This window comes from Danio rerio, chromosome 20 (genome assembly GCF_049306965.1).
Source record: "Danio rerio strain Tuebingen ecotype United States chromosome 20, GRCz12tu, whole genome shotgun sequence".
NCBI lineage: Eukaryota > Metazoa > Chordata > Actinopteri > Cypriniformes > Danionidae > Danio > Danio rerio.
This window is the reverse complement of record NC_133195.1, coordinates 53,342,501-53,366,500: the sequence shown is the minus strand read 5'-3', so window position 1 is coordinate 53,366,500 and position 24,000 is coordinate 53,342,501. Positions and strand designations below refer to the sequence as shown.

The 24,000-nt window shown below is 37.9% G+C and overlaps 1 protein-coding gene and 1 long non-coding RNA gene across 3 annotated transcripts in view; one reads left to right on the top strand and one right to left on the bottom strand.

Annotated features, from left to right (window-relative positions):
- slc24a4b (solute carrier family 24 member 4b) overlaps window positions 1–24,000 on the bottom strand; it is an 89,898-nt gene that overhangs the window by 52,065 nt on the left and 13,833 nt on the right. For both annotated transcript variants that reach the window (XR_012396160.1, XM_002665799.7), the window contains exon 2: window positions 19,196–19,309. Coding sequence is in view for 1 of the 2 variants with exons in the window: in XM_002665799.7 (XP_002665845.2) it covers window positions 19,196–19,309 (114 nt within the window). In the remaining variant the exon portion in view is untranslated. The remainder of the gene's footprint in view (window positions 1–19,195; window positions 19,310–24,000) is intronic.
- Window positions 7,988–10,834, top strand: LOC110437926 (uncharacterized). The gene is made up of 2 exons (XR_012396166.1): window positions 7,988–8,092; window positions 8,844–10,834. It is a non-coding gene; the product is annotated as an uncharacterized lncRNA (long non-coding RNA).

Genomic DNA, 24,000 nt, shown 5'->3' with positions numbered 1-24,000 from the left:
CGTTGCCTGGTCTGATGAGTCTCAGCTTCTGCAGGAGCATTCGGATAGTCGGATCAGAATTTGGCGTCAACAACATGAAAGCATGAATCCATCCTGCCTTGTATCAACAGTTCAGGCTGGTGGTGGTGGTGTGATGATGTGGGGGATATTTTCTTGGCACACTTTGGGTCCATTAGTACCAATTAAGAATCGTGTCAACACCACAGCCTACCTGAGTATTGTTGCTGACCATGTACATCCCTTTATAACCACAGTGTACTCATCTTCTGATGGCTACTTCCAGCAGGATAGCACACCATGTCATAAAGCACGAATCAGTCAAACTGGTTTCTTGAACATGACAATGAGTTCACTGTACTCAAATGGCCTCCACAGTCACCAGATCTAAATCATATAGAGCACCATTGGGATGTGGTGGAACAGGAGATTTACATCATGGATGTGCAGCCGACAAATCTGCAGCAACTGTTTGATGCTATCATGTCAATATGGACCAAAACCTCTGAGGAATATTTTCAGTACCTTGTTGAATCTATGCCACGAAAGATTAAAGCAAAAGGTTGTCCAACCCAGTACTAGTAATGTGTACCTAATAAAGTGGCCAGTGAGTGTGTATTATATATATATATATATATATATATATATATATATATATATATATATACATACACACTCATAATCAAACTCTTTGCACGAATAATATGTTAAATCAGTCTTAGTATACTTCATTGACTTTAATAAAAATTACATATTTTTTCTATATTATATATAATTATATATTTTCAATATGAATTTTCAACAATACTAAAATGTTTTGTCAGGAAGTTTTGTCTCTAAATGAGTCCTACATGTATCAGATAAACTCACTAATGGACTGATTATTATACTGAAGAGGACAGAAGTGCTCATGATCTGTGTGTGTGGACTGACGTGACCACTGGAGGACTGATAGCGGGGGTTAAAGGACACAGTAAGAGCTCAGACTGGAGGATTCCTGACGCTGACTCACAACAAGGAAACACACACACACACACACACGCATGGACACACTCTCACATACACACAAACACATATACACACATCACAAACACCCACGCACTCACAGGCACAGACTCGCACACACTAAAACACAGATACACACTTATCCAGCACATGTTTTACGCAGCGGATGCCCTTCCAGCTGCAACCCATCACGAGGAAACCCAATTAAACAAATTAACCTAATTAAGCCCTTAAATGAATGAATACTAGTATCTTACAAAATAACTAGTAAAATATTATGTACAGTCATCATGACAAAGACTAAATAATTTAGCTATTAAACTGATTATGTTTCTCGATAATTTCTCTCTGTGCTTAAAAAACACTAGGGAAATATTTAAAAAAGAAAATTTCACAGGAGGGCTAAAAGAATTGTCTTCAACTGTATGTAGGTAGTATTTAAATAGGAAATTAAACATGCTATATACATATATCACAAAATTATGTGCAAGTAATATGAAATCAGAATCAGTTTTATTGCCAAGTGTGCTTCACACACAAGGAATTTGCTTTGGCTACAGAAGCTTCTAGTGTACATAAAGTGACAACACAAAAACAAATATGAGAAAAGACGATAAACATTAAACAGAGATGCAGTTAGTCCAAAAGCTTTGGATGTTGAATTGTATGTACAGATTTGTTATAAATATAAAGGTTATAAGGTGCTGTGTACAAATGCGTATGAGAAAGTTTTTTTTTTTTTTCAGAATGATAATATTGCTGAATTTACATCACATTTACATTATGTGATGCATAATTTCCATTCTTACTCCAAGTATTGACCACCTTTTTCATTCTTCAATGTTAATTTAACACGGGTTCATTATGGATACGTAACCCTATATACATTTCAGGAGAGCGCCAAATACGTCCAGGGAGGTCCGTTTTTTTATAGTTTTTGTTTCCTTGAATCAACCAGAGGCCGCTATTGGCTGACTGACTACTGACTGACTGATCGACCGACCCACCCTCCTCCATCCCTAATCCCAACCGATAGTGTTTTCAAAAGCACAGATTGACCATCGCCCACCCACCTCCCTTAACCCAACCGATAGTGTTTTCAAAAGTACCGTTTGACCAGCGCTCACCCACTTCCCTAAACCCAAACAATAGTGTTTTCAAAAGCACCGATTGACCAGCAACCACCCACTTCCCTAAACCCAACCAATAGTGTTTTTAAAAGCACGTTTGACCAACCCCTACCCTCTTCCCTAAACCCAACCAATAATGTTTTCAAAAGCACCGATTGACCAGCAAGCCCACCCAATTCCCTAAACCCAACCAATAATGTTTTCAAAAGCACCGATTGACCAGCAAGCCCACCCAATTCCCTAAACCCAACCGATAGTGTTTTCAAAAGCACTGATTGACCAGCGCCCACCCACTTCCCCAAGCCCAACCGATAGTGTTTTCAAAAGCACAGATTGACCAGCACCCACCCACTTCCCCAAGCCCAGCCGATAGTGTTTTCAAAAGCAATGCAGAAAAAATAATTTTTTTACCATGATTTGAGATTTTACCACATTCTCACTCGTTTATTTTATTGTTTGGCTACTGTTTTTGTCTTGACTGCTTACTGGAACCGTTCTTCAGCAGACTCGAACCCCGTTGTCATGGTCAAGTCTGCTGACAAACAGCTGGTAAGCGCGAAAAGAAACAACAACATACCACCGTGTGGCGTTCGTTTTGCAGACAAAATGCAGCCACACGCAGCTATGGCTACATAATTCGCGCTCTCCAGAAATGTAAACAGGAGTGCGTTTTCAGAATGAGCCTGTGGTACTTCTTACAAAGTATTTTACAGTATTTTCAAACTTACAAAAATAAAAGAAACTAAAGTACTTTGATATAATATATTGAGCCATTTTCATAAACCCCATCAAATACAAATTACAAACTACTATTTTGTATTTGAAATACAAATTTAAATACATGTGTCATAGATACTGCCCATTCCCTTACATACACAGTGTTATGGAAATTCATTTTAGATAAACATGTGTAGTGGAAACTTACAGCAGAAACAGCGGAGCACCTGATGCACGTACAGAATGGGCCTTATTAGGATTTGACCTTGCAAGCAGTACAAACTAGATAGAACAGTGAACATACTTTGCTTCAGTGTCTCATTCTGTAGAAACTGTCGTCAGAATGGGCAGTATTAGGGTTTGACCTTGTAAGCAGTAAAAACCAGATAAAAGGGTGAACACACTTGACTTCAGTGTCTCACTCTGCAGAAACTGTTGTTGCTGTATGACTGTGACCTTCTTTGCAAAGAATAAAACTTTAAAAAGACATTCCGAGTAAGACTTTGTTTCTTGACCACAGAGAGCGCCTCTTTAAAGAAAATTGCCACTACAATTTGGTGTCAGAATAGTGGGATGTCTTGGAGGAACTTTTCCGGACCCTGCGGACGGTGACTGATCATCCTGGGACTTCGTGTCACAGCCCTGCCCCGCTCGATTGAGGGTTGAGGGGCCGACCGCAGGGCTCGGAGGGGAACCCCACTGACATCTGGGAAAAAGAACTCAAGTGGCATCTGAACTCTCTGGTAAGAGACAAATTCTTTGTTACTAAAAGAAAATTGAACAGTTTTGGGCATTTGATTAGGCAATTAAAAGGGTTTTTCACTGTAATTTGGGCCATCACCATGCTGGTAGATCTGTCTCTGTGGGATAGCAGCGTGATTAATGCAAGTGAGATCTGACATCAGGTGGGGATCGAGACCTTTTTACAAGTGAGATCTGGCGTTTAGCTGAGATCAAGACCTTACACAAGTGAGATCTGGCGCCTGACTAAGATCAAGACCTTTTTAACACGTTTGGCTAGCTAACTGCGATTTACTCCCGGGAGGGGGTTGAAATCAGGGGGCTGTGCGATTTACTTCCAAAAAGAGGTTGAAATCTAGGGCTGTGCGATTTACTTCCGGAAGGAGGTTGAAATCAGGGGCCAAGCGATTTACTTCTAAAAGGGGGTTGAAATTGGGGGCCACAAAATTAGAGCTGGAAAGCTTAACTTTTCGATTTTAGGTGAAAAATCGAAATCTGTTGGAGACGTCCGACAGATTAATAGGTACCGAAAAAGTCCAGGGGAAAGATTGTTGCCAGCATGGGGAAGTCTCAAAGCAAAAAAAAAAAAGATATGATACACTGGTGTTTTGGAATATGGGAAATTTATACGGAATAAGAAAAAAAAAGAAAAAAGCATGCAAGAGATAGGAAAACAATAAGGTATCACAAGTTTGTAAGGGAAAAGGAATGTTGAGTGTTACTAGGTTAAACATAATGAAAAAGCAGATGAGAAGGCAGAAGGAAAAGCAGGTTGTCTTTGGGAAAGGCATGTGCGTGTCGTGTGGAGACACTGTTGATTGTTGGCTCAGGGAGGCAGATAAGAGGCAAAGAGGAAAATGCTGCAGAGGCAGCTGGCATGTAGGGAAAAGAATGAAGGAGATAAAGTGAAAGAAAAATGTGAATGTGTGAATGAAAGATTAATTAGCACCACTAATCCTTTCTATACATCTGTTTCCATACATGCACCGCCGTACCATCACTATCCCGTGGCTGAGCTGCGAGCCCTGAGAACTGACCCAAACCTCAACTGCTACTGTCCCAGAAGACCTCCGACCGCACCAACGAAATTCCCACCTCAAGCGAGTGGAGGACATCTGTTTGAACTGGAGAAATGGACATTTAACGGACATTCTGCTGTGTGCTCAACATGCTGAAGACAAGCTGACAATGAAGCAAGAGCAAGACAAGAAGAAAGCAGAAAGGGAGCTGTGCATGGCTCTGGTACAAGTGGCCAACCAAAGATCCAACCAACACCTGACAACCAAGTTCAAAGGTGACAAAGGTGTCAAGGGGGAGAAAGATACTAGATGGAGAAACTGGTATGTGACGTATGGCGATGAAACCTGCAGAGCCTGTCGTGCACGTGATGTGAACCGGTACCAAATGTCTGCGCTTGCAACCGAGATGGACTTTTGGTTAAGGATTGACCCGAAAGGCGCTAACCAACAACGAGGAGCTGATGTGCGGAGAGGGAAGAGCAGAATGGAGAGGGTCTGGGCAAACAGCCAACAGCTACAGTAAAGGGAAGTGAACATTTTTTACTAACATGTTTAAATGCAGACACATTTTTATACACACATATTCACATACACTGACAAACTGGCTCTCTGCAATGAAGGAAAAGCTTGCATTTCCCACTGTAAATTTGGCATTGTTTTTAATAGTGAAGCATTTTTTTTAAATATGCAAAATATTCTATGTTGATTGAGAATACATTGGTTGAGTTTCTAGCTGATAGTGGAGCTAGCATATCTTGCATACGACCATGTGACCTGCAGTGTGAAATACCTTTAACAAACAAATTTCACAAGTCTCTGTCTGGATCTGGTCATACAGTGGTTGAGCGATTTACAGCTTCGCTGACCTGTGAGACAGAGGGGGGTAAAATTTTCAGACATGCATTTGTTTGTTTACCAAAATGCCCTGTTCCTATCCTCGGAAGGGACATTTTGTGTAAACTAAACTTGATTTTAACAGCAGATTCCACTGGTGTGAGAGTGATTGAAGGAGAGGAATTTTGTTGTTTACAAATTGAATCACAAGCACCGAAGTGGGCTTATGAATGGCTGGTTGAAAACAATGAGTGGGCTAATTCAATTTGCAAATTGGCTGAAGAACGTGTAAAACCTTTTGACAGGGATATAATGTCTCCTGGTGAACTGCATTGTACGTCACATGTCGTAACTGATAGGGATGCAGAGTTTGAAAAGGCTTGGTTTGAGGCAAATGTGAATGAAACTTTGATTTTAGAGAAAATGTACTGGAAGGATAGTCTGTGTGCAGTTTCAGTGTCTCTGTCAGAAAAGCAGCGTTCATTCTATCTCATGCCAGCACAGGCTGTGCCTCACATATCAGTTTGCAAGGGTAAACATCAGTCTTGGGCTGATTTAGGCCCGTTTGTGAAGCAGTGTCTTGAAGTCAAAGATTGGATCTGCAGAGAGGGAGGGGTAGAATGGAGCGCGCTCTCGCAGGCCTTTAGGGTGGACAGTGAAACTGAAACAGCTGTTTCAAGAACTGTGACTGCGATTGACAAACTTTGCGTAAAGAATTCTTGCATGGTTGACTTTAACGCTGCAGACATACACCCAGCTTTAGCAGAAATACCAAGTGAATTATGGGCTAAAAGCAAGTATGATGTTGGTTTAATCAAAGGTTGTGATCCAGTGACAATCATTGCAAAATCTGATTACAGACCATGCCAACAACAATATCCTTTGAAAAGGGAAGCCATTGAGGGCATTACCCCAGTATTTGAGGCTTTACTGGAACAGGGCGTTATTGTACCATGCAACAATTCTGAGGTTCGCACCCCTATTTTTCCTGTTAAAAAGATAAGGGATAATGGGATGCCTACTGAATGGCGTTTTGTACAGGATTTACAAGCAGTAAATGCAGCTGTCAAACAAAGGGCTCCATTAGTTCCAAATCCGTACACGATTTTGTCACAAATTCCTGAAAAATCACAATTCTATTCAGTTGTTGATCTGGCTAATGCATTTAATTTGTGCCAGTGGACAAAGACAGCCAGTTTTGGTTTGCATTTAATTTCAATGGCAAAGACAACACCTTTACACGTCTGTGTCAGGTGTATGTTTCACTTTATACAACGAAGCGTTGTTAAGAAGTTTGGAACCTCTGACCCTGACAGCTGGAACTGCTTTGTTACAGTATGTTGATGACCTGTTGATATGTGCTGAGAATGAAGAGACGTGTGTGAAAGACACTGTGACTGTCCTTAGGCATTTGGCTAAGGAGGGCCACAAGGTCAGTTTGACAAAATTGCAGTTTGTTAAACAAAAGGTAACATTTTTGGGGCACGTCATTACACCACACAGCAAATCTCTGTCTGAAAAAAGGGTGAGTGGTATAAAAAATGTACCAAAACCACTAACGAAAAAAAAACAAATGTTGTCTTTTTTAGATATGTGCTCATATTGTCGCACATTTATTCCAAATTATGCAATTTTGGAACAACCCCTAAGAGCCCTAACATTAGGGAAGGGGATGAAATCCACTGATAAACTAGAGGGGTCGACAGAGGCAGAGCAGGCATTTGTAAACATGAAATTACAAATGGCTGAAGCCCCTGCATTAGGTTTACCTTACCAACAAAACCATTTGTTCAGATGGTAGATTAGAGAAATGGGTTTATGACGTCATTGCTCCTACAGGACCATGGAGGTAGACTGTTAAACAATGTACTGGTTTGAATGCAGCTACTATTCTTCCCACTGAGGAAGATGGGGAAGAGCATTGTTGTTTAACAGCACTTAAACAGGTGTGTACACCACCACCTGACCTTTCTGACGGACCACTTGAAAATTGTGACAATGTCCTCTTTGTGGATGGGTCAGCATTTTAAGATCCACATACAGGCCAGAATAAAGTTGGTTGCGCTGTAACAACTGAATTTGATGTGGTGACCTCTGGGAAATTGCCAGGGCACTATTCTGCACAGGCCGCAGAGCTTGTGGCGTTGAAAGAGGCATGTAAATTGATGGCAGAAAAAGAGGCTACCATTTACACTGACTCAAGATATGCATTTGGGGTAGCTCATGATTTTGGGGCTCTGTGGAAACACAGAAAATTTCTAAAGTCTGATGGTCGACCGATACTCCATGCTCCTTTAGTGGCAGCCCTGCTGGATGCGATTTTACTACCTGACAAACTGGCCATTTGTAAATGCGCAGCGCACACCACCAATAAAGATTCTGTTTCTGTAGGTAACTCCAGGGCAGATGGAGCAGCAAAAGTCGCGGCGTCCCAAGACAAGGACAACTCTGAATGTTCTTTGCTATCTGTTGGTGATAACAATGACGTGTGTTCTTCTTTGCAGGACATGCAGACCTTTGCGACGGGGCTGGAGAAGAACAAGTGGAGACAGTCTGGCTGTGTGATGAAAGATAATGTGTGGAAGAGTGCTGAGGGCAGGGCGTGTTTACCAAAACATTTTTTCCAACATTATGCAAAATTACTTCACGGTAAAGATCATGTGTCAAAAACAGCAATGGTTGCGCAAATGAACGAACTGTGGTTCACAAAGGGGTTCACTGCATTTGCGGACAATTTCTGTAGACGATGTGTAATTTGCAACACACATAATGTGGCCAGAGCGATAAAAGTTCCACTATCATCTCATCCACCTCCAACAGGGCCTTTTTGAATATTTGATGATGGATTTCATTGAATTGTCCCCATGCAATGGGAAAAGGTACTGTTCGGTGATGGTTGACGTGTTTAAAATGGGTTGAAGTTTTTCCAACCTCAAAACAAGATTCGGCTGCGGTAGCAAAAGCGTTACTGACTGAAATTGTGCCGAGATGGGGAATACCACGAAAAATAAGTTCAGATAATGGTACTTATTTTGTTAATGAAGCAATCAAACAAGTGGGCCAATATTTGGAAATTGATTTGAGAACATATTGCAGTTACCATCCGGCTTCAGGTGGAGCTGTTGAAAGAGAAAATGGCATCCTGAAAAACAAATTGGCAAAATGTTGTGAAGACACAGGGCTTACATGGGTTCAAGCTTTACCCATTGTCCTGATGTACATGAGAATGAGAAAAAGATCAAAAATGAATTTGAGCCCGTTTGAAATTCTCTTTGGTAAACCACCGCGTGTAGGTGTGAATGGGGGAAAACAGCAGCTGCCCTCAACAGATGTGTGTGAGAATGACATGTTGAATTATTGTAAAGAATTGTCTCATGTGTTGTCCGATGTTTGTGTGCAGGTAAAGGCCGCACAGGGGAAGGCTGCTGAGAGACCACTGCACAGTCTGAGGCCTGGCGATTTCGTGGTGATCAGGGACCTGAGGAGAAAGAGCTGGAGAGCGAAACGCTGGTTGGGTCCATTTCAAGTGCTACTGACCACTGAGACAGCGGTGAAGGTTGCAGAGCGGGCGACGTGGGTGCACGCTGGGCACTGTAGGAAAGTTCCATCACCTGAGAAAGATTCCACGAGGGAGTAGGAGAGAAAGAGGGGCTCTGAAGCTGTCTGAAGAAAACAGCAGGCTGCTATCTGAGTGAAGCAAGGTCACAGCTGGGGAGAAACAACAAGGTCAAGAGGTGTGTGTGAGACAGTAACTTCTGAATACAACACCAAGCAGCAAGAAGATGGAGGAGAAAGCGACCAAAAGAGAGGTGAATAAGCTGTGATTGACCATCGCATTAAAGATCTGAAGATGAACGAAAAGATTCGCTGGCATCCATTCCGAGTGCCAGGTATGTGTGGGCTGAAAAAAAAAAAACATGTTGTGGCTGACGTTACTATCATTGACATTATGTTACGTCATCTTCCTTGCTCTGGAACTGGCAATGGAGTGTGTGGATTGAGACAAATCACACTGATGTTGCTATTATTATCACTGAATGTTCTGTTGTTTTCATTAACCTGATTCCAGGAAACCATTTCTGACATTGTAGCCGACATGAGAATGGCCGTAAAAGAGCCTAAGAACGCTAACAACTGATGGCTAGATTGGCTGTCATTTAAGTGGGGAAACTGGATCTACTGGGCCTTTACTGTGGTGTTACCTGTATTGGGGGTGGGTCTAGTGATATTATGTTGTCTGCCATGTCTATTCAGATTTGTATCATGGTCAGTGGGCAGACTAATTACAGCTACATCATCCCATCAGAATGTAAAGAAGGCGGTGAATGAAGAGGGTATGAACATTGACATGGGTCATGATTGATTATGACGATAACAGTAGCTACATGGATATGGATAAAGAAAAACCGTAAACAAATTGAGAACAAAATTTTAGGTAACAGCTGTTACTTAATTGGGAAAATATTAACGGACCTGACTTTTTGAAATTTGACATAACTATCTGCTTGCTTATATGTATTTTGGGTCTATCCAAACAAAAACAGCAAACTGCATGAGTTGGTATGTTCTGTAACAAGTCTTAAAAGAGTGATCATTTGCATGAAAATCGAGAGAAGAGTGTAAATGTGATGTATGTTTAAGAGTACAGAAACAACAATGTGTTCCTATGTTTGTGAGTGTTATTGATGAATTGATCATGTAGAGTGTTAGTAATTTTTTAACTGATTGAAGAAATGCTTTCAGAATTTTGTTGTGTGAACAAATCAATAATGTGAAAATAACAGACAATTTCTGTGATTTGAACCTCTGAGGGGTGACCGAGGGTCTGATTTCGGTCAGGAGCGCAATAACAGTGATTATTCGTTTAGCCCGGCTCCCAGGGAAGAGGGATGTTTTGAAAGGTAACTCTTAATGGGGAAACTATATTAAGAAGAGTGTTTAAACATCTCTAGTGTATTTGATGTGAGCAGAAACCTGTTAAATGATTAACCAGTGTGATTTTAGAAATCAATTGAAAAATGAATTTAATAATGAGTTATCAATGAATGATAAAAAGAGAGGAATTGTTATGGAAATTCATTTTAGATAAACATGTGTAGTGGAAACTTACAGCAGAAACAGCGGAGCACCTGATGCACGTACAGAATGGGCCTTATTAGGATTTGACCTTGCAAGCAGTACAAACTAGATAGAACAGTGAACATACTTTGCTTCAGTGTCTCATTCTGTAGAAACTGTCGTCAGAATGGGCAGTATTAGGGTTTGACCTTGTAAGCAGTAAAAACCAGATAAAAGGGTGAACACACTTGACTTCAGTGTCTCACTCTGCAGAAACTGTTGTTGCTGTATGACTGTGACCTTCTTTGCAAAGAATAAAACTTTAAAAAGACATTCCGAGTAAGACTTTGTTTCTTGACCACAGAGAGCGCCTCTTTAAAGAAAATTGCCACTACAACAGTCACATTCATTCATTTCCTTCGGCTTAGTTTCTTATTTATCAGCGGTCGCCACAGTGAAATGAACCTCCAACTATTCCTGCATATGTTTTACACAGCAGATGCCCTTCCAGCCGCAACCCAGTACTGGAAAACACCCATACACTTACATACATACACACACTCTTTGGACTGTGGCGGAAACCAGAGCACCCGGAGGAAACCCTGGCCAACCTGAGGAGAACATGCAAACTCCACACAGAAATGCCAACTGACCCAGTTGAAACTCGAACCAGCGACCTTCTTGTTGTGAGGCGACAGTACTAACCACTGAGCCACCATGCCACCACACAGTTACACAATAAATTAAATCTCACTAACTTTCCATAACATTTATATTCATTCATTCACTTGCTTAGTCCCTTTATTAATCAGATGTCGCCACAGCAGAATGAACCACCAACTTATCCAGCATATGTTTTACGCAGCAGATGCCTTTCCAGCTGCAACCCATCACTAGGAAACATCCATACACATTCATTCACACACATACAATACGGACAATTTTTAGCTACCCCAATTCACCTAGTCCACATGTTTTTGGACTTGTGGGGGAACCCAGACGAGTCTCGAACCAGCGACTTTCTTGATGTGAGGTGATCGTGCAACCTACTACGCCACCGAGATGCCCAACATTTATTGTTTTAAAATACATTTAAATAACATAAAATTAAATTTAAAAAATAATAAAAAAAAACATGCATGGGCAAAATAAACATTCTAAAAAATACAATGTGCTAATAAATCTGTTTTAAACAGGGAACTGCAGGTGTGAATCAGGTGAAGAAGAGAGAGACAGAAGGTTTGTGGTAGTTTGCACAACATGCGAAAAAAGAGACGGAAAGAGTAAACTATAATCTTGAGAGATTAGAGGATTTCCAGGCTGTAATCTTGTCAACTGGCACGCAGCAGCTCAGATTGTAAAGTTAGTGGCAGAAGTGGAGGTGAGAAACACCGCTGCTGCAAATTCAGATAAGCACTTTAACATTTCACAATGAAAGGAAAATCACGAGTGTACAGGATTTACCAAAAACTAGCTACTCCTGTGTTCATTGTTGGATCATAAGGCACTCCAAAACATCTTAACATAATGTATCACAAATAGCTGACCTGATGAGGAAAAACTTTTGCTCTAATCCAAAACATGTTGATCTGCATTTTTCATGATTATTAATATATATATTTATATTTGTAGCAACAAGCTACAGCAGAAATTATTTTCATAACTTTCTAAGCAACAATGTCTTGTTCTCCAGTATAAACATCTAAATATTAATATATAAATATGGTCAGATAATATAAGTCTTCTTTTCTCAACAGAATAAAATGATTTCAGTGTTAAAACATGTTAAAACATGTTAGGAACATAAAACTAGTTAGCAAAATGTTAGACATTTTAATGCCTTGTTATTATTGTGAACATTATACATATGTTAGCAGCTGATAAATTGGTAATACTTGTTAGCAACAGGTTAAGCATGCAAGCAAATGGATGAAACATGCTAACACCCTGCTAAAACATGTTAGAAAGCATGTTTAAGAATTAAAGCTACTTGTTGAGCATTATACAAATGTTAACAACATCCTAGAATGCTCATAAAACATATATAAATTGGTAAAAGTGTCAAAATACTATGTTATAACACGGCAAAACATATTAGCAACATAAAACTCATTAGCAACGGGATAAACATGCAAACAAAGTGTGTAAAACATGCTAAAACAAGTTAGAAAGCATGTTTTAACATGTTAACTACTCATTGAACATTATACATAGGTTAGCAACATGCTAGCATCTTTTTAAAACATCTAAAATTGGTAAACTTTGCCAGCAACAGGTTAAACATGCAAACAAATGGCTAAAACATGCTAAGACCTTGCTAAAACATGTTATAATGTGTGTTTAAATAGTATAATACAAGCTGAACATTATACATGTTAGCAACATCCTAGCATCATCATAAAACATCTAAAATTGGTAAGCTGTCAAAATAGTACGTTATAACATGTTAAAACATATTAGCAACATAAAACTCATTAGCAATGTGATAAACATGCAAGCAAATTGTTAAAACATGCTAAAACAAGTTAGAAATCATGTTAACATGTAACTACTCGTTAAACATTATACATAGACTAGCAACATGCTAGCATCTTAATAAAACATCTAACATTGGTAAACCTTGTCAGCAACAGGTTAAACATGCAAACAAATAGCTAAAACATGCTAGGACCTTGCTAAAACATGATATAATGCATGTTTAAACAGTATAATACTAGCTGAACATTATACATATGTTAGCAACATCCTAGCATCCTCATAAAGCATCTAAAAATTGATAAAAACTGAAAAAGTACATGTTATAACATTTTAGCAACATAAAACTAGTTAGCAACATGATAAACATGCAAGCAAATTGTTAAAATATGCTAACACCTTGTTAAAGCATGCTAAAAGAAGTTAGAATGCAACAAATATAGGTTAGCAACATGTTTACATCCTCGTTAACCATCTAAAAATTGGTAAAACCTGTCAACAACAGGTTAAACATGCAAGCAAATTTGCTAAAAAAAGTTAGAAAGCATTAAAGCTACTATGTTAGCAACATCCTAGCATCCTCATAAAACATCTAAATTAGGTAAAACTGTAAAAATATTATGTTATAACATGTTAGCAACATAAAACTCATTAACAACATAATAAACATGCAAGCAAATTGCTAAAACATGCTAAAGCCTTGTTAAAAACATGAAAAAAGTTAGAATGCATGTTTAAACATGTTAACTGCTCGCTGAACATTACAACAAAGGTTAGCAACATGCTAAAAGCTTGATAAAACATCTAAAATTGCTAAAACTTGTCAGCAAACGGGTAAACATGCAAGCAAATTTGTTAAAACATGCTCAAACAAGTTTGAAAGCATGTTCAAGCATTATAGGTACTCGCCGAGCATTATACATATGTTAACAACATGCTAGCCTCCTCATAAAACATCTAAAAAATGTAGAACGTGCTAGCAACAGCTTAAACATGCAAGCAAAATGCTGAAACATGCTAAAATGTGTTAGAACACATGACTAAACATTATAACCATTCATTTAACATTATACATATGTTAGCAACATGCTAACATCTTCGTAAAACACTGCTAAAACATACTAGGAAGGCTCAAACTCAAACAAATTGCTTAGACATTATAAACATGTTATTAGCATGCTAACATCTTCAAACAATATGCTAAAACATCAGTAAAACATATTAGGAACATGTTAATGCACATATAAAACTGCTTAAACATGTTAACACCTTGCTAAAACATGTTAGAATGTGTTTACAAACTTAACTTACTTGCTGTACATTATAGATATGTTAGCTGCATGCTAGCATCTTCACAAAACATGCTAAAACACTGGTAAAACATATTAGGGCAAACAAATTGCTTAGAAATTATACATATCTTAGCAACATATAATACATGCTAGCATTGTCACACAATATGCTTAAACATCTGTAAAACGTGTGAGGAACATGTTGTAACTAATTGCTTAAACATGCTAAAACATGATAGAATGTGTGTTTAAACATTTTAACCCATCACTGACAAATGTGCTAGCATCTTCATTGAAACATGCTAAAACAGCGGTAAAACATGTTACATCCTTGAACATGGTAACACATTTTTAAGAACATGTTAAAACATGCTAACAACTTTCTTCATGCATTCATTTTCTTGTCGGCTTAGTCCCTTTATTAATCCAGGGTCGCCACAGCGGAATGAACCGCCAACTTATCCAGCACATTTTTTTACGCAGCGGATGCCCTTCCAGCCACAACCCATCTCTGGGATGCTAACAACCTTTTGAACAATATTAACAACATGCTAAAAGCTGCTTTTCCTCTTAAAGCAAGCAAAACGTGTTGGGAACATATTACAACATGCTACCAGATTGCTAAAACATGCTAACACAATGCCAAAGCATGCTAAATCATTCTAAATACATGATGAAATGTGCATTTAACAGGTTAAAACATTTTAGCAACCTGCTAAAACATGATAGCAACAAGCTGAAACATGAATATGTTAAAAGACGTTTTTGATATATTTTTTCTGTTCAAAACAAGAAGTATAACTCGAGATTTTGCTTCTAAAATAAATGTAGCTCAATTGAAGACATTTGTATTTACGTAAAACATGACAACAATACTAAAGTAAGAAATTCAAAGCATTGCCATCTCATTTGAAACAGTCACTGTCTGATATGGTTATGTATTTATGCTAAAGCTGAGCAAACAGAACATCCACAGCTAAAATTAGACTTTTAATTTGGGTTCGAGAGAATTTAATGAGAGCGAGCGCAGTCAGAATAACAGCCGTAAGTCTGCAATGGAGAAAACTACTGTCAGCTATACGCAGGCCTTTCTCTCCGGCCCAAAGCTGATTAAAACTTCCACAAGTGAACAGCAAAGTCACATTAAACCTTCGCTTAAATCTCACTGGAGTTACGAAAAAACAGCCTGACACAGAGTTAAAATCTGGCCAAAGCTCTTAGTGTACACTTTAATGCACTTCTGTGAGGCTTTCCATCTGCTGATGAACCAAAAACACATGATAACTCCTCGTGGGTCATTAGTGGAGTCTCAAAATCTGAAATATAATCCTCAGAGCTCAATCCAACACTTCTGACACACACCAGAGCAGGAGTACACCACGTCCGAAAACTATCATCTAAATGAACACAAACAGATTGCAAACAAACTGAAAACACTGAGATTGTTGTTAAATGATAACCAGGTTGGAGACAAACTGTACAAGACTCATCGTATCCTTTTCCAGATGATAATTCTCCTTTAAAACATTTACAGTATGTCTTTATCAAATCAACCAGCTTTAGGAGAATCAATATTTGACAAAAATGTTTAATAAAGACATTAACAGTGCTATTTCAGCATCAATGAAATGTGCACAAACATTCATATTTATAATTTTGACTGGACTATGACTGCACTTCCAGTATTCCTAAAATCATTTGACATAGTTAACGTATATACTACACTAGCAGAATGCTAACACACGTAAGCAATTTGCTGAAACATGCTAGTTAATGAAAATGAACAAAAACAGGATAAAAACATGCTTGTGTATATCAAAAACATTTTAAAACCTACTATCAACATTTTAAAACTAGAAACATGCTAGCAACTCTATGCTCTGCTAACAATGTCTTGAAATATGGCACCAAGATACTAAAACATGTTACAAACATGCTAAAACATGCTAGCAAAATCATGCTGCAAAAATGTTGGCAAAACACTAGTAAAAATGACATTCATAAACTTGCGTGGTTTAAACAACAACCTGCTAAAAGATGCTAACTTGCTAAAATGTAAAATGCTAAAACACGTTTATAAAGAATCTAAATCTAAAACTTGCAACTATCGAAAATATTTTAGAAACATATTAAACATATAAAACCTACCATCAACATGTTAAAACTAGAAACATGCAAACATGATAACATGAACACGTTAACCATTAGCATGTTAGTACCTTAATGTTCCTGACAAGATGACATGAGCATAATAAGCATGCTCTGCTAACAATGTCCTGAAACATGGCACCTACATACTAAACAAACATGGTTAAACATGGTTAAACATGCTAGCAAAATCATGCTACAAAAATGCTAGCAAAACACTATTAAACATGCTATATTGATAAACTTGCTAAAACATGGTATAAACAACAACCTGCTTAAAGATGCTATTAACTTGCTAAATTGTAAATGCTAAAACATGTTTATAAAGTATCTAGACCTAAAACTTTATGTTTCTGACAGGACATGCTATCAACGTAATTAGCATGCTCTGCTAACAATGTCCTGAAACAAGACACCAACATATTAAAACATGTAATAAACATGCTAGCAAAATCGTGCTGCAAAAATGTTAACAGCTCGTTAAACGCGTTATATTCAAAAATTTGCTAAAACGTGGTAGGAACAACAACCGGCTAAAAGATGCTAATAACTTACTAAAATGTTACATGCTAAAACACATTTATAAAGTATTTAAATCTAAACATGAACATATTATAACCTACTATCAACATGTTAAAGCTAAAAACATGCTAGCAACATGATAGCTTGAACATGTTAAACATTAGCATGTTAGCACCTTTATGTTCCTGACTAGACATGGTATGAACATAATAAAAAATAAAAATTAAAAAAATGGTATGAACATAATAAGCATGCTCTGCTAACAATGGCTTGAAATATGGCACCAAGATACTAAAACATTTTATAAACATGGTAAAACATGCTAGCGAAATCATGCTACAAAAATGTTAGCAAAACACTAGTAAAATGCTATTTATAAACTTGCGTGGTATAAACAACAACCTGCTAAAAGATGCTAATAACTTGCTAAAGTGTTAAATGCTAAAACATGTTTATAAAAGTATCTAAAGCTAAAACTTGTGACTATTGAAAATATTTTAGAAACAATTGGTGAACATATTAAAACTAACTATCAATATGTTAAAACTAGAAACATGCTAGCAACATAATAACATGAACATGTTAACCATTAGCATTTTAGCAACTTAATGTTCCTGACATGATGATATGAGCATAAAAACCATGCTCTGCTAAAAATGTCCTGAAACATGGCACCAACAAACTAAAATACTTTATAAACATGGTAAAAATGCTAGCAAAATCGTGCAACAAAAATGTCAGCAAAACACTATTAAACATGCTATATTGATAAAATTGCTAAAACATGGTATAAACAACAACCTGCTTAAAGATGCTATTAACTTGCTAAATTTTAAATGCTAAAACATGTTTAGAAAGTATCTAGACCTAAAACTATATGTTTCCGACAGGACATGCTATCAACATAATTAGCATGCTCTGCTAACAATGTCCTGAAACAAGATACCAGCATATTAAAACATGTTATAAACATGCTATCAAAAACATGCTTCAAAAATGTTAACAGCTCGTTAAACGGGTTATATTCATAAACTTGCTAAAACGTGGTATAAACAACAAACCTACTAAAAGATGCTAATAACTTGCTAAAGTGTTAAATGTTAAAACACGTTTATAAAAGTATTCAAATCTAAAACTTGTGACTATCGAAAATATTTTAGAAACAAGTGGTGAACATATTAAAACCTACTATTAACATGTTAAAACTAGAAACATGCTAGCAACATAATAACATGGACATGTTGACCATTAGCATGTTAGTACCTTAATGTTCCTGACAAGATGATATGAGCATAATCATGCTTTGCTAAAAATGTCCTGAAACATGGCACCAACATACTAAAACATTTTATAAACATGGTAAAACATGCCAGAAAAATCGTGCAACAAAAATGCTAGCAAAACACTATTAAACATGCTATAGTAATTGCGTGGTATAAACAACAACCTGCGAAAAGATGCAAATAACTTGCTAAAATGTTAAATGCTAAAACATGCTTATAAAGTATCTAAATCTAAAACTTGCAACTATCTAAAATATTTTATAAACAAGTGTTGAACATATTAAAACCTACTATTAATATGTTAAACCTAGAAGCATGCTAGCAACATGATAACATGAACATGTTTAGAACCTCGGTATGGTAAAAACATAAGCATGCTCTGCTAATAGTGTCCTGAAACATGGCACCAACATACTAAAAAATTTTATAAACATGGTGAAACATGCTAGCAAAATCATGCTACAAAAATGCTAGCACTTTTTAAACTGTGAAAATCTTTCATTTTTCTCCTGATATGACCTTCAAAACTACTTAAATTCACCTTCAGCTAATGCACACTAGCAGGACCGGTTTTCTCTTTAAATCATGCAAACAATGAAAAATCCTTGGTAAAACATGCTATAAACATGCTAGCAATCTGTTAATACTGTATGCTAACAATGCATTAAAACATGTTTAAACCTAACAAATCGCTAGCTAACATGCTAAAAGCGTGATAAAACATGCTAGCACTTTTAAAATGTGAAAATCTTTCATTTTTCTCCTTATATGACCTTCAAAAACTTCCGACTAGCTTTTAAAATTACTTGACTTCACCATCAGCTAATGCACACTAGCAGGACAAAACTTCAGAGCTTGTGTTGATAGATATTTTAGGAAGCTCAATGGCTGGGCAATAAAGGTTTACCGATTATGGTCAAACTTAAATTTACACAGTTTTTACCGCAAGTAGAAAATATAAGTGTTTCTCTCACCAGGCTCAGTGCAGTTCTTCTCCTCTGTGGTGTTTTCGGGTGTCGATGACATCAGTCTCCGCCCCCACTGGTCATGTGACTCCATGTGCCACTCCTCCATGATCATACCATGACCTGCAATAACAAAACACCGATAAACAAACAATAAAACAAAGAAAGTCACGTGGCTTTGGAGCATCAGATATGATCACAGTCTACTTTTGGGTTGAAAAGTATCTTTAAATAAGTCATTAATACCATGACTCACAAAGATAAGTCTACCATCATGTGTTTACGCACACTAAGTCATTTTGGGGAGGAAAAAATGTATATAACCACAATATGTTTGATAGTTTGATAATGACATAAAAACCGATTAACCTAGTAATTTATTTACCTCAATTTTGTCAGACAATCTTTATATAAGATGCTTTAATTATATAGTTACAATTTTACATACATATATGTACAGTGGGTACAGAAAGTATTCAGACCCCCTTAAATGTTTCACTATTTGTCACACTGGAATGTACACACAGCACCCCATATTGACGGGAACACACACACACACAAACACACACACACACACACACACACACACGTATATATACTCGCTGGCCGCTTTATTAGGTACACTTTACTTGTACCAGGTTGAACCCGCTTTTGCCTTCCAACATTCCTTAAACCTTCATGGCATAAATTCAACAAGATACTGGAAATATTTCTCAGAGATTTTGGTCCATATTGACATGATAGCATCACAGACTTACTGCAGATTTGTCGGCTGCACATTCATGATGCGAATCTCCCATTCACATCCCAAAAGTTCTCTATTGGATTGAGTTCTGGTGACTGTGGAGGCCATTTGAGTACGGTGAACCCATTGTCATGTTCAAGAAACCAGTGCGAGATGATTCGTGCTTTATGACATGTAGTTATCTTGCTGAAAGTATTAATCAGAAGATGGGTACCTTGTGGTCAGGGGCGGACTGGCCTTAGCGGGCACCGGGACATTTCCCGGGGGCCTGATGGTCTATCTGACTTGCCACCGTGACTCTGGCCTGCCGTCTTCCCCCCACCCAAATTTTCATAAACATTTCGCTTCTCCACACCAGCTGTGAGAGCTGTCATGGATAAAAGTGAGGATGGGGGAGGGGGAGGGGGAGGTCGCGAATGCCGCTTTCTTTTTTCTGCCGCCCTAGGCAGCCGCCTATGTCGCCTCTATGGACACGCCGGCCATAGACACGCCTCTATGGACACGCCTACTCAGGTAGGCTGTGGTGTTGACACAATGCTCAATTGGTACTAATGAGCCCATAGTGTGCCAAGAAAATATCCCCCACACCATTCACCACCACCACCAGCCTGAACCTTTTAGATTACCTTTTAACGCTAATCTCTGAATAAATACTTACAGATCGCAGGCAAGCTATATATCAGTTTAATCTTTATTTCTCACTTTTTTAACCTCATCACAACAGAGACCTTCCTACTTTATTTTTCTGAGTAAATTCAGTAAGTTTGCTTCGTCCACCTAATGCGCTTGAAAATAGACTGTGGGCAAGCTTAAGGTACATCGCCTGGGAGGGGAGACATTTAAAGCAACGACAATAAGCATTTGCATTTAATTTATGCATCACACAGTATTACTGTCTTTATGAAGTGAATATCATGTTATCACAATATGTTAAATAAACTATCTTTGGTTGAATAAATGCTTTGAAACGGGGATATTTAAGCGTCAGCTGTGAGTGATTACCGCATGGCGCTATTCTCCGCCAGAGAGATCCTCTTTGTGCAGTGATGATGTTTATATTCATGAAAGATCAGTCAAGTTAGCGTTAATTTGTATGAATTTAATATTTTAAATTGTCATGCTGTAATAAAATAAACATGACACAAAAATTAGATGATCGTAAAGTTATTTCATTTCAAACTTTTATAAAAGAGCTATTATGGCCGGCAGCTAGCTCTGCAACTCTCACATGGTCGCCCACTGAAGCTAAGCAGGGCTGCGCCCGGTCAGTACCTGGATGGGAGACCGCATGGGAAAGCTAACCTGCAGAGGGCGCTCAACCTGTGGTCTGTGTGGGTCCTAATGCCCCAGTATAGTGAAGGGGACTCTATACTGCTCAGTGAGCGCCATCTTTTGGATGAGACATTAAACTGAGGTCCTGACTCCCTGTGGTCATTAAAAAACCAAGGATATCCTTCAAAAAGAGTAGGGGTTTTACTCTGGCATCCTGGCTAAAGCTGCACACTGGCCTCTGTCCCTCATGGCCTCCTAACCCTCCCCATATCAGAATTGGCTTCATCACTCTGTCTCCTCTCCACCAATCAGCTGGTGTGTGGCGTGCGGTCTGGCTCTAAATGACGAAGGGTGGGCTATGTACACACACACTTGTTACTTTTCTTTTTATTTTATAGTGTTTTTTTTTTTTCAAAACAGTTTTACATTAACAAGCAGATAAACGTTAAGTGCTAAATGTTTTAATATCCATTATTTACATTTATTATTTACAACCGACAAAGCTGGGGTCAATTCTGTTTCGATTATATAGAACAAAAATAATCTAGATTTCAGCGATATTTACAATCTACCCATCGCCTCTAACTGTTTCCAGATCAGAGACACCAGTATTTAAAACGGTTGAGTACACTGAGATGAATACACTGAGGAAAAGTAAACTTTAAGTCTATATAATTAAGATAAATGGCTTTGATGTGGAAATAATATACAATGTGGGGCAATAATAAGGGCAGAGGAGAGTGACAGTATTGCATTTCTTTTCTCCTCGAGCTACAAGAGAAAAACAGGATTTGCCTGATTAGAAAGGGAGGGCTGCGTGAATTCCCTCTGTCTTTGATCTCCTTTCCTGAACCATTATGAAGACACTGAGACACACACACACACACACACACACTTCTAAGTTATTGTCATGAACAGTCATGAGAGAAGGAGGTGATTCAGCCAGTAAGTGCCATGATTCGAGATAACAGATTTAATATTGTCTGTATTGCAGAATAATCTTTTAAGCTCCTTGTTTTTACCGTAATTGAAGTTTTGCTTTTGATTTAGAAGGCTTACTTTTAATTTTTAAGATTTGAATTAGCTATTTTCTTTGAATCTGATTGAGCTTGCATTTCACTTGCTGAAGACAAAACCCCAGCGTCAGCGCATTCAGAAATAACAGTTTGTTGGCAACCTGCCTTTGACAGCAAGAGCCGCTATATCCTGAGAACCAATCAGAAGCGCGAATCGAATCATATGTTTTCAATGTAGCAGCACGCTGATACACCGGCTTTTATGAGGAGACTGTTTTACTCCGCTTCCAATTTACATTTAAAAGACGGAGTTTGATGAACTGGATGAGCCTGTCCGACTCTCAGTGGATGGCAAATGAAAACGTCTCTCACCTCAGAACTCTGTGCATTATAAGAAAAAGAAAACACTGTGCAGCTGGAGGTGTAACATGCATTCATAACATGTTTTTGGGCAGCGAAGCTACTTCGAGTGAGCCTGATTTACTATACATTAAACGGCAACTCCATTTCACGAAAGAAAGAGCTAAGATGCCGTTCTTTTATCCCACGTGGATGCTATGAGGGTAAACAAGAGACTAAAAAGAGACCAAGGCCTTGAGTATGGTGAGAATGAATGAATGACAGCTTCTAAAATTGTCTGAGAGACATCTCTTTTTAGCCCAGTAGGTCTACCTTGCGTTTTATTTGCTAATGTAAACTATTTATTAAAAGATAAATATAAAGTAGAAAGCTCTAAATTATTTATTGTACTTCATAATACCTTTACGTCTGACAAGCTTTATATATTATTGGACAATGCAGATGTAACAGGGTTAAAAAAATGTTTAATTGTCTTTTACCAAAATGGGTTATTTTGTTTATTTTGTGGTTGTTGGGATACCTGTGGCAAAAGTGTGTAATTGTTTATTTCACCTTTCACCTGCAAAGCCCCGCCTACAGCAGAAAATGGTTGCTGAATACAGAAAGGCGGTAGGTAAAATGTGCTCCAGCTAAATGTGACAAATTCTGTATTTTAACACATGTTAATTTAACACATACAAGCCCAATATGAACATTAAGTGATGTTTTAGATCAAATCTGTCGAGTGATTGCCATGTGTGACCAACTTTGTGTGGTTAAATTTGCTCATGCTATGTGTAGCTGGAATGATGACATTAATATGTGCAGGGGTGATTTCTTACTATTTGTTTGGGTTTTTTTAGATGCATTTTTAAATGCATACTGTTGCCAGAGGATGTATATTTCTGTTACAGAATAAACAACGCAGAACACAGTTCTCCGTGTCCGCCTGAGTGATTTGTGTCATCAGGAAGAGAAGCGTTACACACAGATACTGATGTTTCTCAATGTTTTTTCACAACATTATTTGAATCTACCAAGCTTAGCTTACAATGTTTACATTTTAAATCTAAATCCCAAATATCAGAAATGACAACAGATTATTAAGATTTAATTAATGTCACTTTTAATATAATTGATTAATGCACTTGACAGATTTCATTCATTCATTTTCCTTATGCTTTTCCCTGGTTTATCACAGCGGAATGAACCGCCACTTACTTGACAGATTTATGTGTTTTTAATTTCAGGTGGTCTGTGTAACGTGTTTTATGTTTGGTACAATAATTAGCATCTTTAGTTATTTTTCAACTAGTTACACTGTCTTGTCTCGATAGGTGGAGAGGTTTAGAGGGTTCTGCGTAAAAAGCATTTTAATTCTGACTTAACATTTATTTAATCTACAGATGCAATGCAATGTAAGTCTTAACAAAAGCAAACAG